The sequence below is a fragment of the Panthera onca genome, chromosome A2 (genome assembly GCF_046562875.1).
Source record: "Panthera onca isolate mPanOnc1 chromosome A2, mPanOnc1 haplotype 2, whole genome shotgun sequence".
Classification (NCBI taxonomy): Eukaryota; Metazoa; Chordata; class Mammalia; order Carnivora; family Felidae; genus Panthera; species Panthera onca.
In genome coordinates this window covers 44721032-44746398 of record NC_138340.1, presented here as the reverse complement: position 1 = coordinate 44746398, position 25367 = coordinate 44721032, and the positions used below count along the sequence as shown (strand labels likewise).

General features: G+C 36.9%; 1 protein-coding gene across 5 annotated transcripts in view; it reads right to left on the bottom strand.

The window, feature by feature from the left end:
- The window catches only part of CNTN4 (contactin 4), an 898074-nt gene that overhangs the window by 432175 nt on the left and 440532 nt on the right, over positions 1-25367 (bottom strand). For all 5 annotated transcript variants that reach the window (XM_078442806.2, XM_078442805.2, XM_078442809.2 and 2 more), the window contains one exon: positions 24853-24994. In XM_078442806.2, the coding sequence (XP_078298932.2) occupies positions 24853-24907 (55 nt within the window). In that variant the 5' untranslated portion in view covers positions 24908-24994. The remainder of the gene's footprint in view (positions 1-24852; positions 24995-25367) is intronic.

The following is a 25367-nucleotide window of genomic DNA, read 5'->3' as shown; positions in this document are numbered from 1 at the left end:
TTCATGCACAAATAAATACATCAACTAATTGAAATGAGTTGTAGGGACTTAGCTGCTGGGAGCTATTATATTTATTTGTCTTTAGTATCTAATTTCACTGAATTTCTATTAAAGCTACATAGGTTTCCTGGTATTTTTGAATTATGGAGCAAAAGTGATACACACATAAAATCAGAGAAGGGGCGGTGGCCTCATTGCACTTCAAATGCCATATTTAAAAAATATGTATGTAAATATGTACACATACACACACATACCCTAAATTCAATTTAAACTGGTAACACGGAATTGAAATAGGTTCCTAAAAATTCCAATCCTTGGTGATTAGAATGTTGAGAGGCAAACAGAGTTTGCTTTGATTTTCTTCCCTCTTTCCTCTTTAAAGCATTTCCTGCCTTAAAATAAGCCAGAAAACTTCCTGTATAATAAGGGTAAGATGATTCAGAGTGTGCAATTGTACTTGGTAATACCACTGCAGTTTACAGAGTGTGTAACTACTCAGAGCTCCTAACACTGCCAACTGGGCTCAGTGATAGGACTAAAAAGGTTGTTCGGTGACACAGCAAGTAAAAATTAAAATCGGAGGACCAATCATGTTTGATACTGGGAGTCACTACAGGGAGCCGGAAGAGAAGCAATAAGAAGCTGCCGGGCCTGAAGCACCCGCTGAATTCAGAGTATGTGGCAACCTCAAAATAGCCTGGTAAGGGAAGGCTGTAAAAGAGAATTACAAAAATCAATTCTTGAGGCAACCAAAGCATGAATAAAAATTTCAGCAGCTGCCTGATTAGAACTGATGGAAGCAAAAAAGTTCATTAGGTAGGGGAAGGGGAGAAAAAAGTGACACACTGTAAAGCTTTCCTCCTCCATGTAGGTTGTTCAAGTGTGTTCACTTTCCATAGTACTTGTCAAGTCACAGGATTAGATGGGGACCAAGAGTGGCGGTTTTAAGGGACTGGTGAACACTGTCAAGTCATTCTCTGACACTTCAAGCTTGATAAAGTCCGATTTTCTCTTTGGTGACCCTTTGATATATGTGCATCTATACACTGGGGAATGGTTCAGATTAAGTCTGTACTGTGTTTACACTTTTCTAGGTACTCAGCGCCACTTCTCAGATGTTGTCTTTCATGTCTTCAGGCTGTTGATTCTTTCTTTTACACCTTTCCAGGGAAACAGCTGGGAGGCAGTCACCAGATACACCATGTTGTTAGAGTCCTATGCTGAAGTTATACAAAATTATGACTCATGAGCCCTATGTCAGGATAGAAATGCCTTGGTATTTTTATGACTTTTTACTATGGCTCTCTCACTCAAACATAAGGTGCTCCCAGCCAAAGACTCTTTAAACCTCCCAAGATTTCCTTCAAACTGTTATTACTGAACCTAGAAGGCACATTACAGATTCAGAAGAGGCACTGTCCCGTCCCTTGCAACACAGTATTGTGGTCTTTACTGAATTTATAACAAAGTATTGCTTTGCTGTAATTTTTACAACAATCTCTGCAATGTTAGCTCTGGAACTGGTAAGAAAGAAGATTAGTGAAGTACCATTAGCTGCAAAAGAATGTAGACTGCCTTGTAAATGCCTTGGAAATGACAGTAGCTGCCTAGAATAGCAGCAAAGCATTTGCAAACTAAGCTTCCAGGTGACCTGGTCTTTTATCCCTTTAACACTACAAAGTTAAAGATATTTTGTTCATTGAGTTCCCTAAATAAACAATTTTTGAATGCATATTTGCTATAGTGCAAGTGAGATAACCTCCAATAAGAAGATATTATCAGAAACGTTTTCACTTAACATTTAACTATGTCCTGTACATAGTGCCAAAAAATGGTATGACTGGGATTCAGATACACACTCAATTCACTGTAGATTCACCATCCAATCTTTCCAAAAAACCTCAGTAAATAACATTTATGAAATAAAATTATATCTACAAGATGGTCTTTCAGTTTTGGGGGATAAGTCAGTACTGAATAGAGATAAAAATCAAGGGGCTTTCAAATCCTGCTTCCACTAGCAGCATGATGTAGGGTAAAAAGTTGAACTTTTCTAAGTTTCCTTAACTGGAAAATAGACATACTCAAAGAATCTACCTTGCTGGGTTGGTGTGTAGATTAAATGAATGTGTGTGTGTGCGCGTGTGCACGCGTGTGTGTATAAGTACATATATATAACTCGCTTCTTTCCTACAACCAAGAAAACACACCACAAATGATTGCTGTTGCTAATGTTATTATAATAATTATATTATAATTACAGAATACCTTTATCTTCATGAAAAAAATAGAAAAAATTTGGAGGACAACAAACGTCCACTTTATAAGTCTATTAAAATTAAATAAATAAGCTCAATATGTAAGCTGTAATTTGTTTAGTAAATTAATTTGTATGTAAATCAACGTGGGCATTATATATAATTTAATATGCTTCTCTCCAAGGAAATAAGTAAATCAGGATGGTTATAAGGTCTATTTTAAACATTTAATCCTATCTACCACCAAACTGCAGGATTCTTAAAATATTATCACTAAGTAAAATATGTCAGCATACGCGTTCATTTATTTCTTTTAATTCTACCTTCACATGAAGGTAAATACTATAGTCCTATTTTTTTATTAAAAACATGTAGACTGTGACAATGATGTCATGTCATAAACTCATAGAAGAGAAAATCATGACAGCTTCATTTTAAAATCCAGCATTACTGCAATGCCACCTACCTAAAATAGCTGATGATAAATAATTCTCATGGTGTTTACAGTCAGCCTTCCACTAAATGCTGAGACTCTGTGTAGACCAGCTTTGAGAAAATGTTGTATCTGCCTGCTTGAAATGACATAAATCTACTATTATAGTTTAAAAGAGCAGAACTACCTAAAAATAGCCATGGAAGCTCACTTTGCGTCCACGAACCGACCATATGCCAGCTAGGATGGGGGCCATGGCACTTTTTCCCAGTAGAAGCTGAATGCAAGATCAGCTTATTAGGCAAGCAGGGGCTTTATACTCCATACAAAGGATGGTATCACATCTCATAGAGCCAAAAGGTCTCCACGTGCTGGAGCCAGTATTCTAGAACTCCTACAAAGAGCAGGCCAAGAGTCAATCATTCTACTTAGTCTTTCCTGACAAGGTAGACCACTGGAGGGAAGGAACCCTTGACAGGAACATAGAACCACTCTAGGCACAATGCAATCAGGCTAGGACATATTTTTTGGTGGGACGAAAAGGATTAGGGGAACTTTGCCTTCTCTTTTCTTTGTTGCTCTTGACCTATGTAAGTTTTCCAATAAATCCTGTTTTCTAGTCCATGCTGTGTGACCTTGTGAAATTTGTCCTAGTGTCTACACGATAGACATAGATTCAAATGGAACCTGCCATAGAAACTATGAACAAAACCATCTTTAAAATGCCAAAACCAAATCATTTTACTATACAACTTATTGGTATCTGATATAAATAGAAAGAATGCATCAGAAACATTTAAATTATGTAATATTGGCAGATGTTTTGAAGGAGCTAATTAAAAATATGCCAATGAAATCATAAGACAAGCAAAGAAAGTGAAGTGTCACCATGAAGAGATGTACTATTCTGCTAAAATCTAACTTAGATCACATCTCAAGTTCTATATGCAAACTGGTTAAAGGCTGGTCACACGCTCCATGTGAGAAGGAACTGTGACTAATGAGATAAATACTTTTTTCTTTAAAAATCCTGTAATTTTTTGAGGGTGCCTGGGTCGCTCAATTGGTCAAGTGTCCGACTTCAGTTCAGGTCATGATCTCACAGTTTGTGGGTTCGAGCCCCAATTTGGGCTTGGTTCTGACAGCTCAGAGCTTGGAGCCTGCTTCGGATTCTGTGTCTGAGGCTTCTCTCTGCCCCTACCCTGCTTGTGCTCTGTCTCTCTCTGTCTCAAAAATAATAAAAATGTTAAACATTTTTTAAAAAATTCCTTTATTTTTCCAGTTACTATCAGATATCAATTGTTTCCACTAACAGACTGAGTTGAGAGGTAAGAAATATGCAAAATTTATCATATTTATCTTTGAAAATTACTAAGAAAACCTACTCTAAATACACAACTATACACTTACACAATTACACAGAAACACACACGTACACCATTCTTCATCCATCTAATAATAAAGAATTCTGAAAGCTCCATTTTTATATCCTGATCCAGCAGATACTCCAAGGCAAATAATCCTCTACCAAATTATCTATTTATGAGGAGCAAGTAATTTGCATGTTTTCCTGGAATGGGATGGGCATGTATGTACCTTGAGCACAGTACTGGTCTAAAGGGTCTTGATGAGTAATGCTTCAAATTTTCAAAAGAAAACAGTTTCTCAAGAACTTTGTTCAAACTTATTCCAATAAAATGTAGTTTTCCAATAAAATGCCAGATTAAGAATCATTAACTATGTAAGCAACGTGATTATATTATGTTCCCCAAATAATCTCCCCCTTACAGATATTTATCTTGATTATGTGCCAATGGATATTCAAGCAGCCCAATTTGCATGCTGTTCCCAAAATAAGTCAAGGTCTTCCAGGTACTATATTCTTGAAGTACACAATAATGAAACTATCTGAAAACATCTATTTATGTAAAAATAATGTACTTCTTGCCAGATTACAATATTTATTGAAATATGTGACTTTATTTAAATACAAGTATAAATGTTTGGACTGACCAGGGAATCACAGGAAATGAATATGTGGGACTACTTCAGGTAGTGATGATAATATTGACACAGTTTCTATTTCTCTTGCTTATACCAGATGGTTAAGCTTTATCAAATACTTTTAGCTATATGGCAAGACTAGATCTAAGTACTCAATTCAGAAGTAGATGAAAAAAATACAAAAGCCCACATAATTTACTCCTTAAAATATTTTCAGCACATCTGTGTCTGCACTGAAGCAGAACATTCTTATGGGACCTTCACCTGCCCATCTAAAATATGACATGTTCCTTTCTATTAAAAATACCTAATCCAGACTATAATCAAATAAAAATTTGTCATCATATGAACTTACAAGTCAATAACCATTGCCTGATCATTTCATGAGCCACGAACTCAAATTTCAATTCAATTCTGCTACTAATAACTAAGGATTAATTCTACCTAAGCCTCAGTATTCTCATCTGTTAAACAGGGATGATCTCAATATATCTACTTATCAGGATAATTGTGAAGATTATGGGGGCAGATTCATAAGCTGAGGTTGTCATATAGAAGGTGCTAAATGAACAAGTAAATATTATTGAGAGTTTCATTGTCAAGAAATATGTAAATGCATATGGCATTCCACTATCACGCCATTTACCTATTAGTTATTGTTCTCCATACTACTAGTCGATAACAACTGAAACATAAAATTAAATCAAACAAAGTTGTGAATTCTACTGTGCTTGGTACATCAAATGGATATTACCACACATTTACGAAGGGTACAGACCAAACATCTGTTATTCTTCTCATTGTATATAGTATACTTGTGCAGGTATGTCCAACATATGACCTCAGAGAATAGTGAATGGGTACCGCATATGCTCAAATTAGAACTTGTAAAGGAAAGAAATCTGCTTAAAGATATCCAAATTCAAATTCAGACTTCCCATTCAGACAGTGATTCTCTCTTCAATACACAGTTCTCCAATTATAACTACTCAATACAATTCAATAAATACTAGAATAAATGTGGACTAAGCATCTATTCTGATGTACTCAAAATATATTTCCTAATATATGTGTGAACATTTCTAAGGCTATGAAAACCTTAAAACCAAACAATTGATGTGCTACCAATTTATAAATGGACTACTCCAGAGAATGATTAAACCAATTCTCTCCTTAGTTTTAGAGAATTTCAAACACATATTTGGAATGATATTTGCATATTCATAACTTTTCTTCTTTAATAGGAGTGATATAAACCATAAAGACAGGTAAAACAAAGCTTTGGAAGATAATCACGTTTTCTGATCTGCCAGTACCTTATTAATTGTTCTGAAGAAAAGCCAGGATAACCATAAGTCAAGACCCAGCTAAGAACCTTCAATCACTGCCTCTCATCCCCTACTGAAATAAAGAACCAGACTACTATAGAAGGCATTCAATACTTAACTTTTCTCCACCTACCCTACATGACAGTCCAATTGGGGTCTTGTTTTTCTTTGTTTACCTCTTAGAAATATGCACCTCATTCTCTTTTTCAGTCTCAGAATGGTTTTACTTGCTGTGTTAAAATTCACAAACCTATTCATATTCAAAAGGAAGCGACAATGCAATCAATCCACACACTCCTAAGGGAATCCTCATCTCCCTGACACTGTTAAATGCCTCTCTACACTATAGCACTTGACCTCTATCTCTTTAAGGGCCCTCATCAGCTAATAATATACTAAATTGTTCATTTATTTAAAAAAAATTTAATCAAACATCTACAAAGTTCCAGGCAACATGACCACGGAATATAGCAATGAACTCCACAGGGGCATTTTCTCTTTATGTGGCACTTAGTTTACTTGGGAGACACATAGGTAAAGTATTATAAACTGAAAAAAGAGCAATTAACAATTAGAAATTATAATAAGCATTGTAACTGTAATTGCAAATTGTGTTAAGCATTGTAGTGAACAAACAGGGTTAGAAAACAATGGAGGATGCTCTTTACAAAGAGCCATGAGGCAACTTTTGAGGTGATAAATTCATTATTTTGCTTGTGGTGATGGCTTCCCAATTGTATATGTATATCAAATGTGCCATATTGTACATTTCTGAAGTGTGGAATTTGTTACATGTCAATTATATTTTGATAAATTAAAACAAAAAGAACATGGTAGAAAGGTTCTACTTTAGTTTCATCAGGGAAAGCTTCTCTGATGGAGAGGTTTAATTTAAGTGGAAATCCAAAGGATATGCCAATCATAGAAAAACAAGGGAAAAGATCATTCAAGACAGAGTGACGATCGGGGAGAGGCCCTTGGGCAGGAAGAGAATGAGATGTGTTAGAAATGAAAAGAAGATTAGAATTTCTTTTTTTTTTAATATTTATTTTTGAGAGAGAGAGAGAGACAGAGAGAGAGAGAGAGAGAGAGAGAGAGTGGGGAGGGGCAGAGAGAGAGTGGGGACGGGCAGGGGGAGAGGGAGACATAGAATCCGAAGCAGATTCCAGGCTCTTAGCTGTCAGCACAGAGCCTGACAGGGCTTGAAACCACAAACCGTGAGATCATGACCTGAGCTGAAGTTGGCTGCTTAACAGACTGAGCCACCCAGGTGCCCCAAGAAGATTAAAATTTCTAATGAGCTAGGAAGAAAGTTGCATGAGATGGAGTTGGAGAAGAAGGCAGGGACATTTATGTAGGACATTGTACGTTGTGAAAAGTCCTTTAAATTTTATTCCATGTGCAAGAGCAAGCCACACAAAGTTAAGAAATATGATATGATAGGTTTCTGTTTTTAAATGATTGCCTTGGCTGTTACATCAAGAATGGAAGAGATTAAGACAAGGAAGAGGCCAGTTAGAAGTGTTCCACGTCATCTCAGTAAGAAATGATGAGAGTTTGGCCTAAAATGGAAGCATAGGCAATGAAGACAAGTAGATTGTGGTGGTTTTAAATAAACCACTTCTCTTTCGCACTTTCCTTCCAAAGTATGTAACTTAATTCCCTTCCCTGAAGAGGGGCCAGGTCATAGTGACTCACTTTAACAAACAGAATATGGTAGAAATGACATTCTATCACAATGGCCTGCAACAAGGCACTGTGGCTTCCTTTTGCTTCCTCTCTGGGCCAGCTGCTCTTGGAGGAAACAAGGGAACATACCAAGAGGATACACAAGCAGCCCCTTCGGGAGCTCCATGCAGTGAGGAACAGAGGCCACCCACCATCTGCCAGCATGAACTTGCCAGCCATGTATGTGATTTTGCGAACCTGAAAGTACATCTTCCATCCCCAGTCAAACCCCCAGACACCGTAGCTCCAGGTAACATCTGACTGCAACTTGCTGAGGGACTTTGAGTCAGAAACACGCAGATAAGCTGCTCCTAAATTCCTGATGATCAAAACACAACACAACAAATAGCATGAGACAATAAATGTTCACTACTGCTTAATGGAGGGGGGAAAAGTTAAGAATGACACTAGCATTCTTCTAACGCATCCATAATCCATATATTATCTTTGTGGAGGGAAGAGATGGCTTACATAGTCCTGTGTAAGGAGAAACTATACTCAAAAACACAGTTAAAACACCGGAATTATTATAATAATAGCAGTAGATGGCTAAAAACAGAAAGAAGACTGCACTTTAAACAGATCAGTGAACACAAAAGCACTTCAAAGAATATTAAAGATAAGACACTGAAACCAAGGAAACGCACAAGTCATGTTTATAAGAGCCAACTGGGCTTCCTCAGACTTTAAGAATGGTTTCTACGTTAAATGCCACACAACTAATGCTACAACTACTCAGCACTCTCAAAATAAAATGTGCTTAAAGGACCTCTAGTCTTAACAATATTCTATGCCCTGTTCCAGAGCTCCATTCACAGGGAAATCTGGTTCCTTCATGTCACTCATTGTGTGATATTCTCCACAGGTAAATAAGAAGACTGCCTATCTTATAAAGCCTTTGAATGCCATTAAATTGAATCATCAAGGCAGTGGTACTGTTACATGTCTGAGCCCACAAATGATTTATACAAACTTTTACATAGTACATGGGGTAACAAATCCAACAGATTTTCCATATATGAAAAATAATGAAGAAAATATGATCACACATATAAATATGATTTATCTGAATCAATATGGTCAGGATGCACTGGATGCATCAGGTTGGGGCATTACAACATTCACTGTGGGGAGCTGGAAGATGTCATCCTTCTGCATTAGCATTTCTTAAAATGAGGGATGCACAACACTGGTATGGGAGGTAATTTTTAGATCATAGAGAGACAAGGCATTAAATAACACTGACTCACTTAAGAATAAATTCACTCCTTTCTTGATTAATTCCCTTTGAATTTTTCTGATTAAAGAAGAAAGTCTCAGTTGATGCCAGCGTATCTTAAAAACCTGTCTACTGTATGACAGTCTTATTTTTGTGGGAAAATATCAGGACTCAGAATTAGAGTATTCTGAGGACAATTCAGGCTTTTGGGTTTTTTTGATGTTTTTAAGAGTGTCTTTTTTAAAAGTATTATTGACAAATAATTGACATATAATATTGTATTCATTTAAGGTGTTCGACATGATTTGATATGTGTATATATTGCAAAATGGTTACCGCAATAAGTGGTGATTACTTAACATTTATTCCCACACAGTTACATTTTTTTCAAAAGTGATTTTTTAAAAAACTTTTTTCGTTTAATGTTTTATTTATTTTTGAGAAAGAGAGAACGAGAGAGAGAGAGAGAGACAGACAGACAGACAGACAGAGACAGAGAGAGCATGAGCTAGGGAGGGGCGGGGGGGGGGGGGGACACAGAATCTGAAGGAGGATCCAGGCTCTGAGCTGTCAGCACAGAGCCTGACATGGGGCTGGAACTCACCAACTCTGAGATCATGACCTGAGCCGAAGTCAGACGCTTAACCAACTGAGCCACGCAGGCGCCCCTCAAAAGTGACCTCAAATTACTGAACAAAGCATATCTTTATGTATTTACTTTTTTCTCTTTTACTGAACTGGTAATCAATTTGGATAATATGAAATCATAAACAATTATGCAGTGCAACTGACTGACAATTTCCTCTTCTCTTTCCTTATCTTTACTGGAATAAGATGGAACAAGTTGATAAAATCATAAAGGGAATGCAAGAAATTTAGAGCATCCACTTCAAATTTGGCTATGTTACTAGTTAAGCATTATATTAAAAGCAAGTTTTTTTGTACAAATATCACACCACTGGGGAGAAAAGCATTCCAAATAGGATGTCCAAAAGTTGTGAAGAGTAAAAAGAGGAGAGGATTCATTTTCACTTGACAATTTTTACATTGCATAGATCACTTGTGTGCAACTCACGTTTGCTACTCTCATCAGCAGTTCATAACTTCTCAGTAAAATTCTTTGGAGTATATCACATCCAGTCCTGACAAAAACTGTTGACCCAGACAAATACTATTGAATTTTTGTTATTTACTCTTTTGCTCTGAGAAGTAAATTTATTTTGTTTTTTTGTTTTTTTTTTCTTTTTTCTTTAAATTTTTATAATTCCTGGGGGGAAGGTAGTATTTTATTCTATAGACAAGATTCTGAGTGAATTTCACTCTATCTTCTAAAAGGAGCACAGAAGATAGCACATACAAAGTACATACCACATTCGAATATTTGAATGCATTAGCTTAGTTTTAAACAAATAAATTGTAACTTCACTAATTTCAAATCAGAGGGAGGTGAACAGTTGGGAATTTGAAAGAGTGCTTAAAGACAACTTCATTTGTTTTACATTTGTATTCTAAGGTAAGGTATAATTAGAATAAAAAAGCAAAGGAAGATAGGAGGAAGAAAGAACATACCCAGCTTATGTCAGAGGGAGAGATAATGTATATTACCATAAGGAGTGGAGGGAAAACCAAGATGGCAACTCAAAAGAAAAGAAAATGGGGGAAAGATTCCTCCTTGGAAAGAAAGCAGAGATCACTATACTGTGGCTACATCCAAAAATAAAGCAAATTTGGGAAGTAACATCTGCACAGTTTAATTTGGTCTTGTCCATCATAATGTATCCTATCAATAACTGAGGAGGAAGCTAATGAAGGGGGGCTATGCACAGGACACTAGGAAACCAAGAGTGCTGCTCTAGAAGGAACCTGGAAAAGACTGAGGAGGATGATGACCAGGACAGAGTGGGAGGAAAATATCTGCTACTGGTGAAGCCATACCTCATGACTTTCATCCACTTCCTTACTCTGATTTCTCCCTCTTATAATGCAGAGGTGATGATATTAGTCACATTAGGCCTGCTTTGAACCCAATATTATTTATATAATGTATCCAAAGCATTTAGATGAGAAGGAAGAGGATAGTAATTATTGGTGTTATTATTACTATTATAAAGCAATGTAGGACTCTATTTCATGTTGCAATGGTAAGAAATAGGACAAATCAGGTAAAGTAATAATGATTAACAGTAATGATAATGTTAGATGAATGATACAGTATTCTCTTTAATTTCTAAAATTCTCTAATTCAAATATTAGCAGATTGGCCAATAGACTGGGTAAAAAAAATGCTTATATACATTTGTGTCTATATTGCTATATAAAGAACAAAATAGAGATTTATCCTTAAAATATAATCACATAAGAGAAAAAGCCATCAATCTTGTTTTCTTCCTCCATCCCTACCTATGAATAAGGTCATGACCTGCCCCCTTTTTGTCAACTTCAGAACAAAACTAAACACCATCACTTTCCCTACTTAGTTTTATCGATAGGCCAGAAGGCATGCCTGACTTCAGCATTCTCTTCCTGTTACACTCCTACTACAGTCTTTCTTCTTTATTCATACTATGTAATTCAAAACCCATTGAATATAAAGTAAATGCAAGTGTTTTGGATGCATTGGGATTCAGTGGGAAAAAGGAAGAAGATCATGCTTCTTTGTTATTAATAAATGATTTCAACAGACATTATTATCATACTCTGATTATAGGTCAGTCACTGTTCTAAATATTTTAAGCCTCCTTTGTTAGAGAATTAACCACGTTCATCAAGAAATTCAGGGGCGCCTGGGTGGCTCAGTCGGTTGAGCGTCCGACTTCAGCTCAGGTCACGATCTCGCGGTCCGTGAGTTCGAGCCCCGCGTCGGGCTCTGGGTTGATGGCTCAGAGCCTGGAGCCTACTTCTGATTCGTGTCTCCCTCTCTCTCTGGCCCTCCCCCGTTCATGCTCTGTCTCTCTCTGTCTCAAAAATAAATAAACGTTAAAAAAAATTAAAAAAAAAAAAAAAAAAAAAAAAAAAAAAAAAAAGAAATTCAGTAACCACACTTAAGACAGATTTTGAACCCAGATTTATCTCAGCCCCAGGACCATGGTCTTATCCACTGTAGGCTGTACCAAAGCAATGTCTTAAGAAAGTGTAACAGTATGGTTCATTGGGAACACTGTATTTTGCCTGGAGTTCTCACTTAAATCTCTCAGGACACGTTAGTTTGAAACAAATTGTTTCAGCACACAAGACTATAAACTCCTTAAATCCATGGACCAAACAACAAATATCCTGGTATGCCCAACATCTATCAGTACACACAAGATAGTACATGCTTATTAATTTGTTATTACATAGGGTAATAAATTGATAAATAAAACATAGGTAAATGTTTTCAAAAGAACCAAAAGATCTAACATTAACAATCTAATCTCTTCTCCAAATTTATTTGCCACTGTCTCAAAAGACTACAGGGTATTATTAGCCAAGTTACCTAAAACTACTATCACAGGTGGGAAAACAGCTGACAGAGGCAATCACAAACTTCTAAAACACTCTTAATAATAAAATTCCATGCCCATTTACATAGAGTATAGACATGTTTTGATGTGACAAAAACACAGCTATTAAGATCAAGTCCAATTGGGAAAAATTACTACTATTTTGTTAGAATAGTAAATAAAAGTCAATCAAACATTCCCAATATTTCATCTTTGCTCTGAGAGCAGTGAGACATGTGAACGTGAACAAATGAATTTATCTTTTGGCTCTTTGGTTTTCTCACCTGCCCAAAGAGAAAGGGACTGGATAACAGCACATCTTTGAAAATATGTGAATCTCTGACTGCTGAAGTAGTGTATTTGCTACAATGGTATGTTAGGTCAACTACTAGACTCATCTTCAAAGCTCCTTAGAAAAAAGCAATGCTTTCTTCTGCATCTCAAATTTATCCTGACTTATTCTGACACTTGTTTCCACATCAACAAGTGGAATGCATCTCTAGGTGTGTTAATTCCTTTCTGGTATCGATGTCACTTAAGTGGAAGCAATATAGTTGACACCAGGGAGTTTATATTGATTTTTATTTCTTTTAACTTAAGTAGTTCAAATAACATTGCTGCGTTCATACCTTTCAAATAATCTATCTAACTTCAAACATTCTTCAGGTACTTTGTATCTGAATATACATTTTTTTACATATGTATAAAGTCTTACTGAAACACAGCCACACTTACGTGTATTGTGTGTGGTTACTTTAGTACTCAAAGGGTAGACTTGAGTAGTTAAAACAGAGACTGTATGGTCTCCCGAACCTAAAGTATTTACTATGTAGCCTTTTGAAGAAAAAGGTTGGGACACCTGACTGAAAAGAAACCTGAGACAACTTCTAGAGTAGCGAGTCCAGTAAAAAGAGAATGCAAATCACACAGGTAATTTTAAATTTGTTAGGAGCCACATTTTTAAAAATTCAACTTATTTAAATCAAAAAGGAAACAAAAAATAGTTCACCTATTTCTCCTCTTTCTGTTTTCAAAAAAGACAGAAAATTTTTTTGTATCAAAAAATTTTTTTGTATCAAAACTATTTACAAAGCTTTGGCTTGGGACATAATCCTCAGGTAGGTGGAAGTTTAATCACAGACTCAGTGTAGATTTTTAAGTTTTGTATAGACAGGCAGTATAGACAGGCAGTTTTGCATAGACAGGCAGTAAATAAAGAGATGTTCTGCTTCCTAGAAATGCCAACATGGGACAAAATTGATGACAATGCTCATCCTGCTTCCTCAAGATCACTCACACACAGTTGGTCTCTTTCCACCTACATTAGTGCCCCTCTCTTGTTCAGGGAAGAAGCCAGTATCACAGAGTCATCTCACCAATGAGATGTATGTTTGTTTATTTTTTTCTCTTATTACAGAATCTACACTTTGGGTGTGGGCTAGAATGAAACCTCCAATGTCCATAAACACACACTAGGAGGTACCTTAATAGAGCAGTGGAAGACAGACTGGGATTAAAATTTGGGAAGCGTAGATTCTGATCATGCCACTAATTACCTCTGTGTCTTTGGCAAAACCAGTTCACTTGCCTAAAATAAGGGAGTCGGGAAAGGTCCACAATCCTGTAATCCTGTTCATCATGTATATGGGAAGTTGGCCCTGAGTAAGGCTGACATCCTGAAAACAAGACAGGCTCTCTCAATAAAATGGAATGTTTAATAAGATATCAAAAATATTTAGTTTTCTTCTCAGGGTTTTTTTTTTTATTAAGATATAACTCACATGCAATACAATCCACCCTTTTATAATGTACAATTAAATGGCACAATGATCTGAGTATTTGTTTTCCCCTCAAATTCCCATGTTGAAATCCAGCCCTGTGATGACATTAGGAGGTAGGGGCTTTGGGAGGTGATTAGGTCATGAGGACAGAACTCTCATGAAAAGAATGAATGCCTTGACAAAACAAATTCTAAAGAGATCCTTTGCACCTTCCATCATATCATGAGGACACAGAAAGAAGTTGACAATCTGCCATGTGGAAGAAGACCTTTTTTCAACAGAACATAAGGAAGCTGGAAACTTGATCTTGGACTTCTGGCCCACAGAAACTGTGAGCAAAAAATCTCTGTTGCTTATAAGCCACCAAATCTGTGGTTACTGCAGCCTTAACTTAAAACAAGTAGTTTACAGTATATTCAAAAGGTTGTGCGGTAATCACTACATAGTTCCAGAGTATCTTCAACATCCTGAAAGAAACAATATACCCAACAGCAGTCATTTGCTGTTCTCTCCTATGTCCCCCTCTGGCAACCCTAATCTACTTTCTGTCTCTATAGATTTCCATGTTTTGTATAATTTATACAAACAAATTCATAAAAAATATGGCCTTTTTTGTCTGGCTTCTCTCACTTAGAATATTTCAAAAGTTGGGGTGCCTGGGTGGCTTAATCAGTTAAGCATCTGACTCTTGATTTCAGCTCAGGTCATGATCTCCGAGTTCATAAGTTAGAACCCGCATCAGGCTCTGTGCTGTGTTAAGTGTAGAGCCTGCTTGGGATTCTCTCTCTTCCTCTCTCCTTTGCTCTATCCTGCCTGGGTGTGCGCTCTCTGTCTCTCTCTCTCTCTCTCTTTCTCTCTCTCAAAATAAATAAATCATCTTTTAAAAACATTTAAAAAAGAATATTTCAAAAGTTTATCCCTGTTGGAGTATCAGTACTCCATTCCTTTTTATGGCTGAATAATACTCCACCAATAAAACTCCACATTTTGTTCATCCATTTATCAACTAATGGGTTGTTCCCACTTTTTGACTATTATGAATAATACGGCTATATACATTTCTGCACACATTACTTCTATTCGGGTCAGTGTGCTTTGCTGATTTTTCTGTTAGAAATTCTGCTTTTCAAAGACTCCTCTGGTCTTGAATACTTCACTGTTTTTGCTGGATAGAAGACTTTGACATTCTTTCTTCTATAAAGGCTCCTCAGAGGTACTGTGATAAACAAAGCATTTATCCCATTCTTTGAGTCCAAAGTTTAGAAACTTTACATTTTGTACCTCTCCACTCTGCACCTGTTCCCAGTCAACTTCCCCTCAGGCTCAGGGTTACCAGCATGGGGTTTCTACTTCTACAAAGACAGAAAGAGAAGGGAATTCTCCTCAGCTACAATTTTAAACTAAGGATTAATAGGTTAGTTCCTATACCTTCTGTGGCCCTGCTATTCAATAAAAGTATAATGTGAGCCACATTATATATAATTAACATTTTTCTAGCACCTACATTAAAAGAAAAACAAACTGGCAAATTAATGTTTTGTTTAGCCCAATGTATTCATTTCAACATGTAATTAGTATAAGAACAACTAGAGGTATTTTATATGTTTTCTTTGTATTAGGTTTCCAACATCCCACGGCAAACACGGAAAGAAGGTGATGTGAAGGTGCAGGCAGAGATTTAAGTGATGCATCTATAAGACAAGGAATGCCAAGGACTGCTGCCAAAACCAAAAGGTGGGAAGAGTCAAGGAAGGATTCTTCCCTAGAACCTACAGGGTGAGTGTGGCCCTGCCAACATCTTGACTTCAGACTTCCAGCCTCAAGACCCATAAGAGAGTAAATTTCTATTGTTTTAAGCCACTTTGTGGTAATTTGTTTCAGCTGCCCTAGGAAAGAAACTACTACAGATTTGGGAACTGTTTGGACTACTCACACATCAAGTGCTCAATAGCTCACTGTGGCTGGCTTCAGCACAAATTTAAAAGCTTTAGAGGGGGTCGGTCTTCTGTGGCCCTTTTCCAAACCTTGCTGCAGAAAAGAGAACCCTGGACACACATCTCAATTCATATCTGAAGGGGTGAGCTATATCCCCTGGAATTATTTCTTTCCAAAACAAAATGATATGTTTTCTTCCTTAAGGGAAAGGATTCTGGATTACTCTAAGAAGACCAAACAACCTGACAATCCACTAGGGGTTTGCAAAATATCTTCCTCTATCTCTCTAAGCACATAAATCATACCTAATATATGTACATTATTGTTTACCAAAAAGATGAGTCATTATACTGTATTTGTAGCCTCAAGGGACATTTTTCTTTTATTTTCTGCTTTCCCAAGATTCTACCCATAGTGCTTCAAAATTAAAGAACAACATCTTTTCTGAATTCATTACATCATAAAACAGATAAAGAGCACAGGCCAGTATCACCTGGTAGTGGTTCATAGGCAGTGAAACAAGGCTAAGCAGAAAAATTTAATTATTTCAATACTCAGGACATCTCTTCAGCATAAAAAGCCCTTACTTTGTATTAGCAGGTATTCAGTAAGGTGCTCTGAAAACTAGACTGAGTGAAAAGAGAGCATACATACCAGGGGGAAAAGTAGGCCACCAGGTTATGAATCACAAAGCTTAGATTCTAGCTTTGCCATCAATGCCAGGCATATAACCTTGAGCAGGTCACTTACCACTCAGATTCCCACACGTAAAATTGGGATAATGACAATTTCTGCCTTACCTGCCTCTCAAAGCATTAAGTGTGGTTCTCAAGCACTCAAAAGCATCAGAATCTTATAGATCGCTTGTTAAAACAAACACTGAGGGGCTCATTTCCACAAATTCTGATTCTGTAGGTCTGGCTTGGGCCCAGGAATCTACATTTCTACTACATTACTAGGTGATGCTGATGCTGCTGGTACATGAGCTGCATTTGAGAAGTAGTGGTTCATAGTATTTTACAAGATGGTGAGCTCCATAGGACAAGGACTAGGTGTCATTAGATATCATACCATCACAGTTAACAGCCCAGGCTTTGGAGCTGGATAGACTCAAATTCAAATACTGCTTTGCTTCCTTAGTCAGGACATGTAACCCCTCATCTAGGAAATGGGTTATTGTCAGGTTAAATGGAATACTGCACTCAAGAACGTGATACTATATCTGGCACAGATATGCTCGATAAATTTTCACTCATTATTCTTGCAGTTGCCACCAGCCCCTAAGAGGCTTGCTAAACAGACTGTTCAGCAAATATTTCATAGTTAACAAGCAATAAACAGATTAAGGGTAGTATTAAAATAGTGTGGGGCAATATCCTCATCAAACTCTGTTTATCATATGGATGAAGTATCTGGTTGACATCAACAACAGGAGTTTAGGGGGAGAGAAGAATAGAAGGGTATGGCACAGCACACAGTCTTTACACCGGCACATTCCATCACAGTTCATTAGGGGCTTTTATGTGCACCTTTCTTGGTCTTAGTTGTTGTTGTTATTGTTATTGTTGTTCTGTAAAATTTATTTTAGAAATCTTTCATCATTTTGAGCCATCAGATCCTTCTCTCTTTAGAAACCTCATCTCTTTGCAACTTGGTAATTTCTGGAGGCCCCATTACAAAAACCTTCCCAGCACTTTCCCAGGGCCAGTTCCCCAGATATATGGCTCCAACTGGCAACTGTTCTAGGTGCCTTCCCTCTAGGAGGTAGACTCTAAATGTTGTGGCTGCTGTACACGCAAATGGATGCCCACTGGTTTGTTGCTGCTGGTGATGATGTTAATAATGACATTAACAGCAACTAACACTTTGCCTAGGTAACTTAGATACCTTCCTAAGTGCCTTTAAACATACAGATTTAATCAATTTAGGTATTAATTTTTTATAGGTATTCTTCATTATTATTATTATAACCCCTATTTTAAAGATGAGGTCATGTTGCAAAAAAGTGAAGGAAGGGCAACAAATGAGCTATAAACTCTGCTATGCAATCTTCAACCACTGAAGAAGGCCAGACACCAGTGTGCTAAGAAGCTGATACTGGTATCATCATGGTCATTGTCATCATCATCATGACCACGAGGGCCAAGAGGACAGGGACTATGTTTCACTTAGAACTACATTCTTAGAGAACAGTGCGATGCTTCGCACTGGCAGATCCTCAAATGTGTGTTCAATCACTCAATGAACAGTAGCTCACAAGGAATGGTGCTAAGTATCAGACAATGTGTTAAGCACGAAGAACATATACATGATCTCAATCCTCATAAACTAAATGAGGTAAATATACTTATTCTGTCCATTTTATAGATGGCGGGGTCACCAAAGACTTAGGGAGATAGAATCACTAAATTACACAGCTTTTAAACAACAGACCTATCTATTTTATCTCAAAGCCCCATGCTCTTAACTACCAGCACTGTTGGGTCTCCAGGTCACATTTCTGACAAGGTTGGAGTTGCCAGAGGCTATCCTTTTACCTGCTATCCTCAAGCTCTAGGCTTAATTCCACATTTCTACAGAAAATTATTGCACAAGCTGATACGAAATGCATGGTTATATTTAGATTTTCAACTGTTTTTTCCCTTCTTCCTAATATGTTTCATTCAACAGAATTTCTTTCTTTCTTTTTTTCTTTTCTTTTGTTTTTGTAGATACATGTCCTAGACTCTATCAGTAAGAGAGTTTTATATAGTTAAGACATCCAGCTTGGCTGAGCATATCTAATGAAGCCATTAATGACTTTGCTTCCGGAGCGGTCTAAAATTGAATATTTCTAAGAACTTTTGGGTTGTATGATGCTACTATATGTCCATGCCTATGGGGATATAAAGCTGTTGCCAGTTTCTCTATTTACCTCAACATCTTCATTACTCATTTTTATTATCCCATCATGAAATGCACTTAAATACTTAAAATGATATTCAAAAGGAGTTTTCCACTTGCTATTTATTATTTTCTGGGCATAGTTCTTCCCATTCCTTTCCTGAATTTTCATCACTAGAGTCACTGCTTTTTAATGTAGTTATTAGCTCTCTTCTTGGTAAATCTTTCTACTGCTTTGGCTTCATTTAATGGCCATGGTTAGAAGTCAGCACAGAGGAAACAGGAAATCCATTCTTTGGCTTCAGTCAGCATGACTATAAATGCATTGGCAAACCAGATTCTTAGAAAAAGAAGCAATAAAATAAGAGGTCACTACAAGACTATGCTTTGCAGTAGCTATATGGAAACTGAGATTTACTCAATTGTTGTTTTTTTATCATCATTGAATACTTGTAGCTTTTGCAAAAGCAGAGGCAGTACTAGGTTTAATTTCTATCTATAACTGTTAACTACTTGAATGTTGCCCATTATTCTGTTTATTCTGTAAAAAAATATGAGAATATGAAGAACTCAAATTTTGTACCTGGCTGCACTGTGAGCATAAGCTCTGAAACTAACTTCAGTGTGCTCTCCATTCTGGTGAGACAATATGGGCATTATGAAGAAGGGAAGATGTTTTAGGGATGATCCTCAACTTTGTTGGAATGTTCTGATTATGTGGAAAGATTTTGTTGAAAGATTATGTTAACTGAGTTCAACATCAACAAATACTGGAAGTTCCTAATGTGTATTTGTGTTCTCCTACCGTGGAATAAGCTAAAACCATAGACAGTGTACTTTTGTCTTACTGATAAGACATTTCCTGAGCCTAACATCCCTTCTGAAGACCACTGAACATTCTCTCCAAGGACTCTGATTGCAGGTATTGGCAATTTTATTGTCATCGATTCAAGCGACATGAATGTGATTAAACTATTCAACCCAGGGCTCCTCCTTCCTCCACATTTTGTGAACACTTACCAATCCTAGAATAGGTCTCTCCTGAATTATACAGGACCTTTACTCCACTACCTATCTCCAGATGCAGCTATGACAACAGCATGGATTTTGTGAGCAAGTCAATAAAATGCTTGCATTTGGAACGGATGCACTTTCTCAAAAGGAGATAATTGCTGAAATTGCTAAACTGCACCACAGAGATGGGAACAAACTTAGCCTCCCTGGAACCAAGATCAACTGAGAATACATCAAACATGCATTTTTTTTCATGCATTCACACAGGGTATTGAAATGTCTTCACACCTCTTGCTGCACATGAACAAATAAATGGACCAGCCATTTTGCTCTTTCCTTCAAACTCTGCCAACGTGAACAGAATCAGTAACACATGGTAAGGCACAGGACATATGTAAAATTTCATATTAGTTGAATAAAATTTGAAGCTTAGCTTTAATGCTCTCAGAATCTCTATGCTTCTCAAACCTTGTGTATAGCTAAAAACAAAAACTTTTGAGTTGAAAAGGACTTTAGGGACCACCTGTTTAACAGCCTCATTGTACAGAGGTGTAAAGTGAATCCCAGAGAGGCACCTATGACCTGCCCAGCATCTGGCTAATAATGCAACTACTTAACAGTAAGAAGAATAAAAGAGATGGTTAATAGTGAAACTATCTGGTTCCAGGACCTAGATATTACTTAAGATGTATCTATATAAAGGCATATTATATTTACTCATATCAGTACTTGTACACATATACATATATATATATATGGATATATATCATAGTCAACACTTCAATAATCTGTCAAAGCTATGTTTCCTATCTGGTTTCTTCCCAATTATTGACATGACCAATATTACCCTACTGCTCTATTAATTGGTGTGTGCATATTTTTGGTTTGGATTACCTCAAAAGCAGAGCCTGAGGGAAGGATTTGGGGAGGGGAGGAAACATTTATTTCGGAGATGATCCCAGGGAGCAGGAGAGAAGCAGGGAAAATTAGAAGAAACTACTGTGGGCATCTGGGATTCAGTCTTTCTGAGGACTTCTAAGAAACTGTGTAGAATGTGCCTAATAACTGTCCTTCCAAATGACAGGTGGCCACTGTATTTGTTACTGTTCCTCATACTTCATTGGTTAAGGAATGTACCAGAGGAAAGAGTTACCTATGTGTATGTTCATGCTCGCTTGCTCTCTCTCTCTCTCTCTCTCTCTCTCTCTCTCTTATTAATGGCCAGTATGCAGCATTCATTTATTTGAAATATATTTATTTACTCATTGAATGGCACTGTTCACTAGGCATTTTGAAGATGCTGGGGATATAGCAGTGGTCTAAAAATAAACAGAAATATCTGCCTTAATAAAGTTTCATTCTAGTGTGGAAAGACATTTAGTATAAAGACAAATAAAATATGCAGATATTCATACATGTATAAGAATTCTAGAAAAAAATAAAATAATGAGAGGTATAAAGTATTGGTGAAAGAAAATATTTTCCTTTATATTAATTTGTGTATTGTCATCAAGAAAGGCCTCACCAATTAAGTGACATTTAATAAGGTTAGAGGGAAAGTGACAGGGACATTTAGAGCATGAACATTCTTGGCAAAAGGAAGAGTTATTAGTACAGAGACCCCAACATGTAGTGTACTTGGCAAAGTGTATAATAACAAAGAAAAACCAAGTGGTTGAAATAAACTTTGCAAACGGGAGACCATTTGGTTGGTTTCATGCAGCCTTTTATTTTAAAAATTAATGTGAATGGGTTGGCAATATTAAAACATTAGGAGATTTATGCATAAAAGTCTTGAAGAACTAGAAGACCTAGCATGAAGGACTAGAGCCAGGCACTGGTTTGTAATTTAATAGGATATGTTTTCTCTCGTTTTCCACAATTACCAACATCTTCTATTACATGTAAGAGTCACTATCCCTTGAAGAATGTTTCACTCACATGTTCGCTTCCTTGTTCTTTCAGGTAGCAGAGTTTTGTGATCCCTAGTTTAAATTCATTAAGAGGCAGAATAATTAAAACCAATTTTGCAGGGACTAGATTTTCAGACTGCTGGCATCAGTAGTCCTTCCTTCCTTCTTATCTTAATTCCTTCCTTCTTTCCTCTCTCCAGTCCTTCCTACTTTAATTCCTTCCTGCCTTCCTACCTTAATTCCTTCCTTCCTTTCTTCCTAAGTAATCTCTACACACAACATGAGGCTTGAACTCACAACCCTGAGATCAAGAGTCACATGCTCTACTGAGCCAGGCAAGCACCCCTCTTCTTAAAAAAATTATTTTCAGAGACTAAGTGTAGCATTTAGAAAAAGAGGAGAACATTTCCACTGTACCATAAATTACTAATTATTAATCGCTAATTAAGTAATTACTAGTCCTCTCGAGGTATATCTCTTATAGAAGTCTGCTTATTCATTTGGATCTTCTTTCTTATGGAACAGACACATTTGAGATTTACTAATTATGGTAAACATAATAGGCATAAATATTTTCCTTGCCAAAAACTTACCATGAAAGCTGTAACTAAGTACAGAAAAGGAAAAGGATGAGAAGCTAAAGCAGTTAAAGAAATCTGTTCAAAATTCAGTGTCAAGTGCTATATAAATTAACGAAATCAAGACAAATAGCAAGAAAACAAAAACATTAATTAAAGCTGACTTTACCTACATTGAAGGAGGCATATGGTAAGAGAATATTAATGCCATGTGAAACAGTTCACAAAAAAGGCTCACAAAAACAATCAATATACTGATGCCCTACAAAAAGCTAAGTGAAGAAAAAAGATACAGGTACACATCTTCAGTGAGAAGTCCAAGTTTTTCAAAACACAACTGAGGAGATTAATGTCTTCCTCGATTTTCAACTCTTTAATTTCTTGACATCTACTCAGCACAGTGGGTTAAATAAGCACATTGCTATAGTCAAATACTGCGACATCAATTCACTGCTTTCAGCTTTAAAGAATACATTCATCCCAGAGTCATTAGAAGTTAAAGCCAGAATGACTCAGTTGAGGCCTTTTTAGGAGGGTCAAAGTCCATAAAAAAGACTAGAGAAAAGCAACTGAGGCACAGAGCCTGATGTACTTTGCTGGGATGACATGATTTAGGCTCTGACCAGATGAGGAAGAGAAGTGATAAAGTTAAAACAGATGGCTAGATGGCAAAATGTCCAAAATCAGGGAATGGTGAGGATGTTTGCAAAGGCAAGAGGTTCAGGATTTAAAGGCAGGGGATTACTTATGAGTGAAGGAGAGTTCGTGTTTAAAAAAACACAGTAAAAATGAAACCCCAAATTTCAAGAATACATTTGCAAGCATGAACTGACAAATCAACAATATAGCTAAAATACTGTATGTTATAATAATCAAAACTATGGATTCTAGAGTTTGTCTGTTTGAGTCAGAAACTTAACAGTTTCACCACTTACTGGCTTGGTGACCTTGGGTAAGTTTCTTAACTTCTTGCCATTTCAGAAATAATAATAAAAATAGACATGAGAGTACAAATAAACAGTTATTACTTCTCAGTGGTCATGGTGGAATGAGATGAGCTAAAGTACAAGAGTTTAGCATAGTGTCTGGCATGGAGTAAGTGACCTATACATGTCAGTATTACTATTACTACCTTTAATTATGTAACAGTTGCAATTAATCTGTTCTATCAAGCTTTCAGTCTATATAGCTATAGAACTCAGCTAATACAGCTTTAAGGGAGCAGTAATTGTGTCCTACTTGCTCCGGATTATATTCTCAGACACTAGAACAAAGCTGGGTCTTTGCAAGGTACTCAGTACCATTATTTGAATGAATTCGTGGATCTGAGTAATGGTGAACCAAAAGTCTTAAATGTAAATATATTCAGGTGTCCCTCTGAAAGGCCTGGAAAGATGCCCACCATGCCAACCTGAAAACTATCAGTGCATGTTGGACTTAGGTTCCATCAACATATGAATTATGTATGTCGGCTGGTAGGCTCATACCTTCCAGAAAATGGAGAAAGCAATAAATAGTATGTTTGAACTCTTTTTTTTTTTTTTTATACTTATTTATTTTTGAGACAGAGAGAGACAGAGCATGAACAGGGGAGGGCCAGAGAGAGAGGGAGACACAGAATCTGAAACAGGCTCCAGGCTCTGAGCTGTCAGCAGAGAGCCCGACGTGGGGCTCGAACTCACGGACCATGAGATCATGACCTGAGCTGAAGTCGGACGCTTAACCGACTGAGCCACCCAGGCGCCCCATGTTTGAACTCTTTAAAGTCCTTGTCTACTAGTTGACCATGGGCATATGGGAAAAAAATCTCCTGTCTTCTTACTTTCCAGCTCCTGCTAACTATAGGTATATCGAAATGAAAAAGAGAGGACGAAAAAATGGAGTAATATTAACAAAGACACTGAAAGAGCTACCCAAATCAACTTCCATCTGCTGACATCAAAGGAGGTAAGGCTCTAGACTATGTATCAGTTTTATTGCCCAATATCTCTGTGCAATTGAGCAGTGGGATGAGCAAAAATAACAACTTTCAAACTAAATAATGGCTCAAAGGACTCTAAAAGGACCAGATAGACGGGTGGAAATATCAGTGTCTAGCTCTGGATACTACACCATGGAAAGAGCCACTAAAAGACCATCAGGAAAGCAGATTCAACAGTGTCAGCAAATGCTAGTCATCGTAGCACGCACTCTTACAATTTTATCATGGCCATCGAAAGCGAAGGCCTACTTTTGAATTAGTGTGAAATACAGTAGCGTTTTTAAATCAAAAAGTTTTTAAATGACACTCTACCTGCAAGGCACAACATGAATGATTGCAGTACCAGCAGTTCCCATGGCAACCTCATCTTCAGTTTCTGAGGTCAAAGGAGTTTCAAGTCCAGTATCAAATGAATAGAATCACTGCTTCTTTTAAGTTTTGTTCAACCTTTAATCTGTGGGAAAGAAGAAACATCACAATGAGATTTGCAGATACTTCTTTTTGTGGTCTCTGCAAATTTGTCTTTATCTGAAAACAAATAAAATTCACTTGTGGAAAAGTACTATTAAAGAAAAGTATGTTAAATTATGGATATGAAACAAATAAGCTTCCTTTCCTTTTCTTCCAAATAATATTTGGACAGGGATGAGCTGACGTGTCCCTGTGGCTACTGAGTGAAAACAAGAATGGTTCTGATTAGATGTGAAACAATCCAAAGGCAGGGGAATGAACTATGTTTCTTTACAAGGTCCTATCTAGTCCCTTATTCTCCAGTCCCTGTTCTTCTTTATTTTCGAAATTAATAATATGCTAAAAAAGTCAGCATG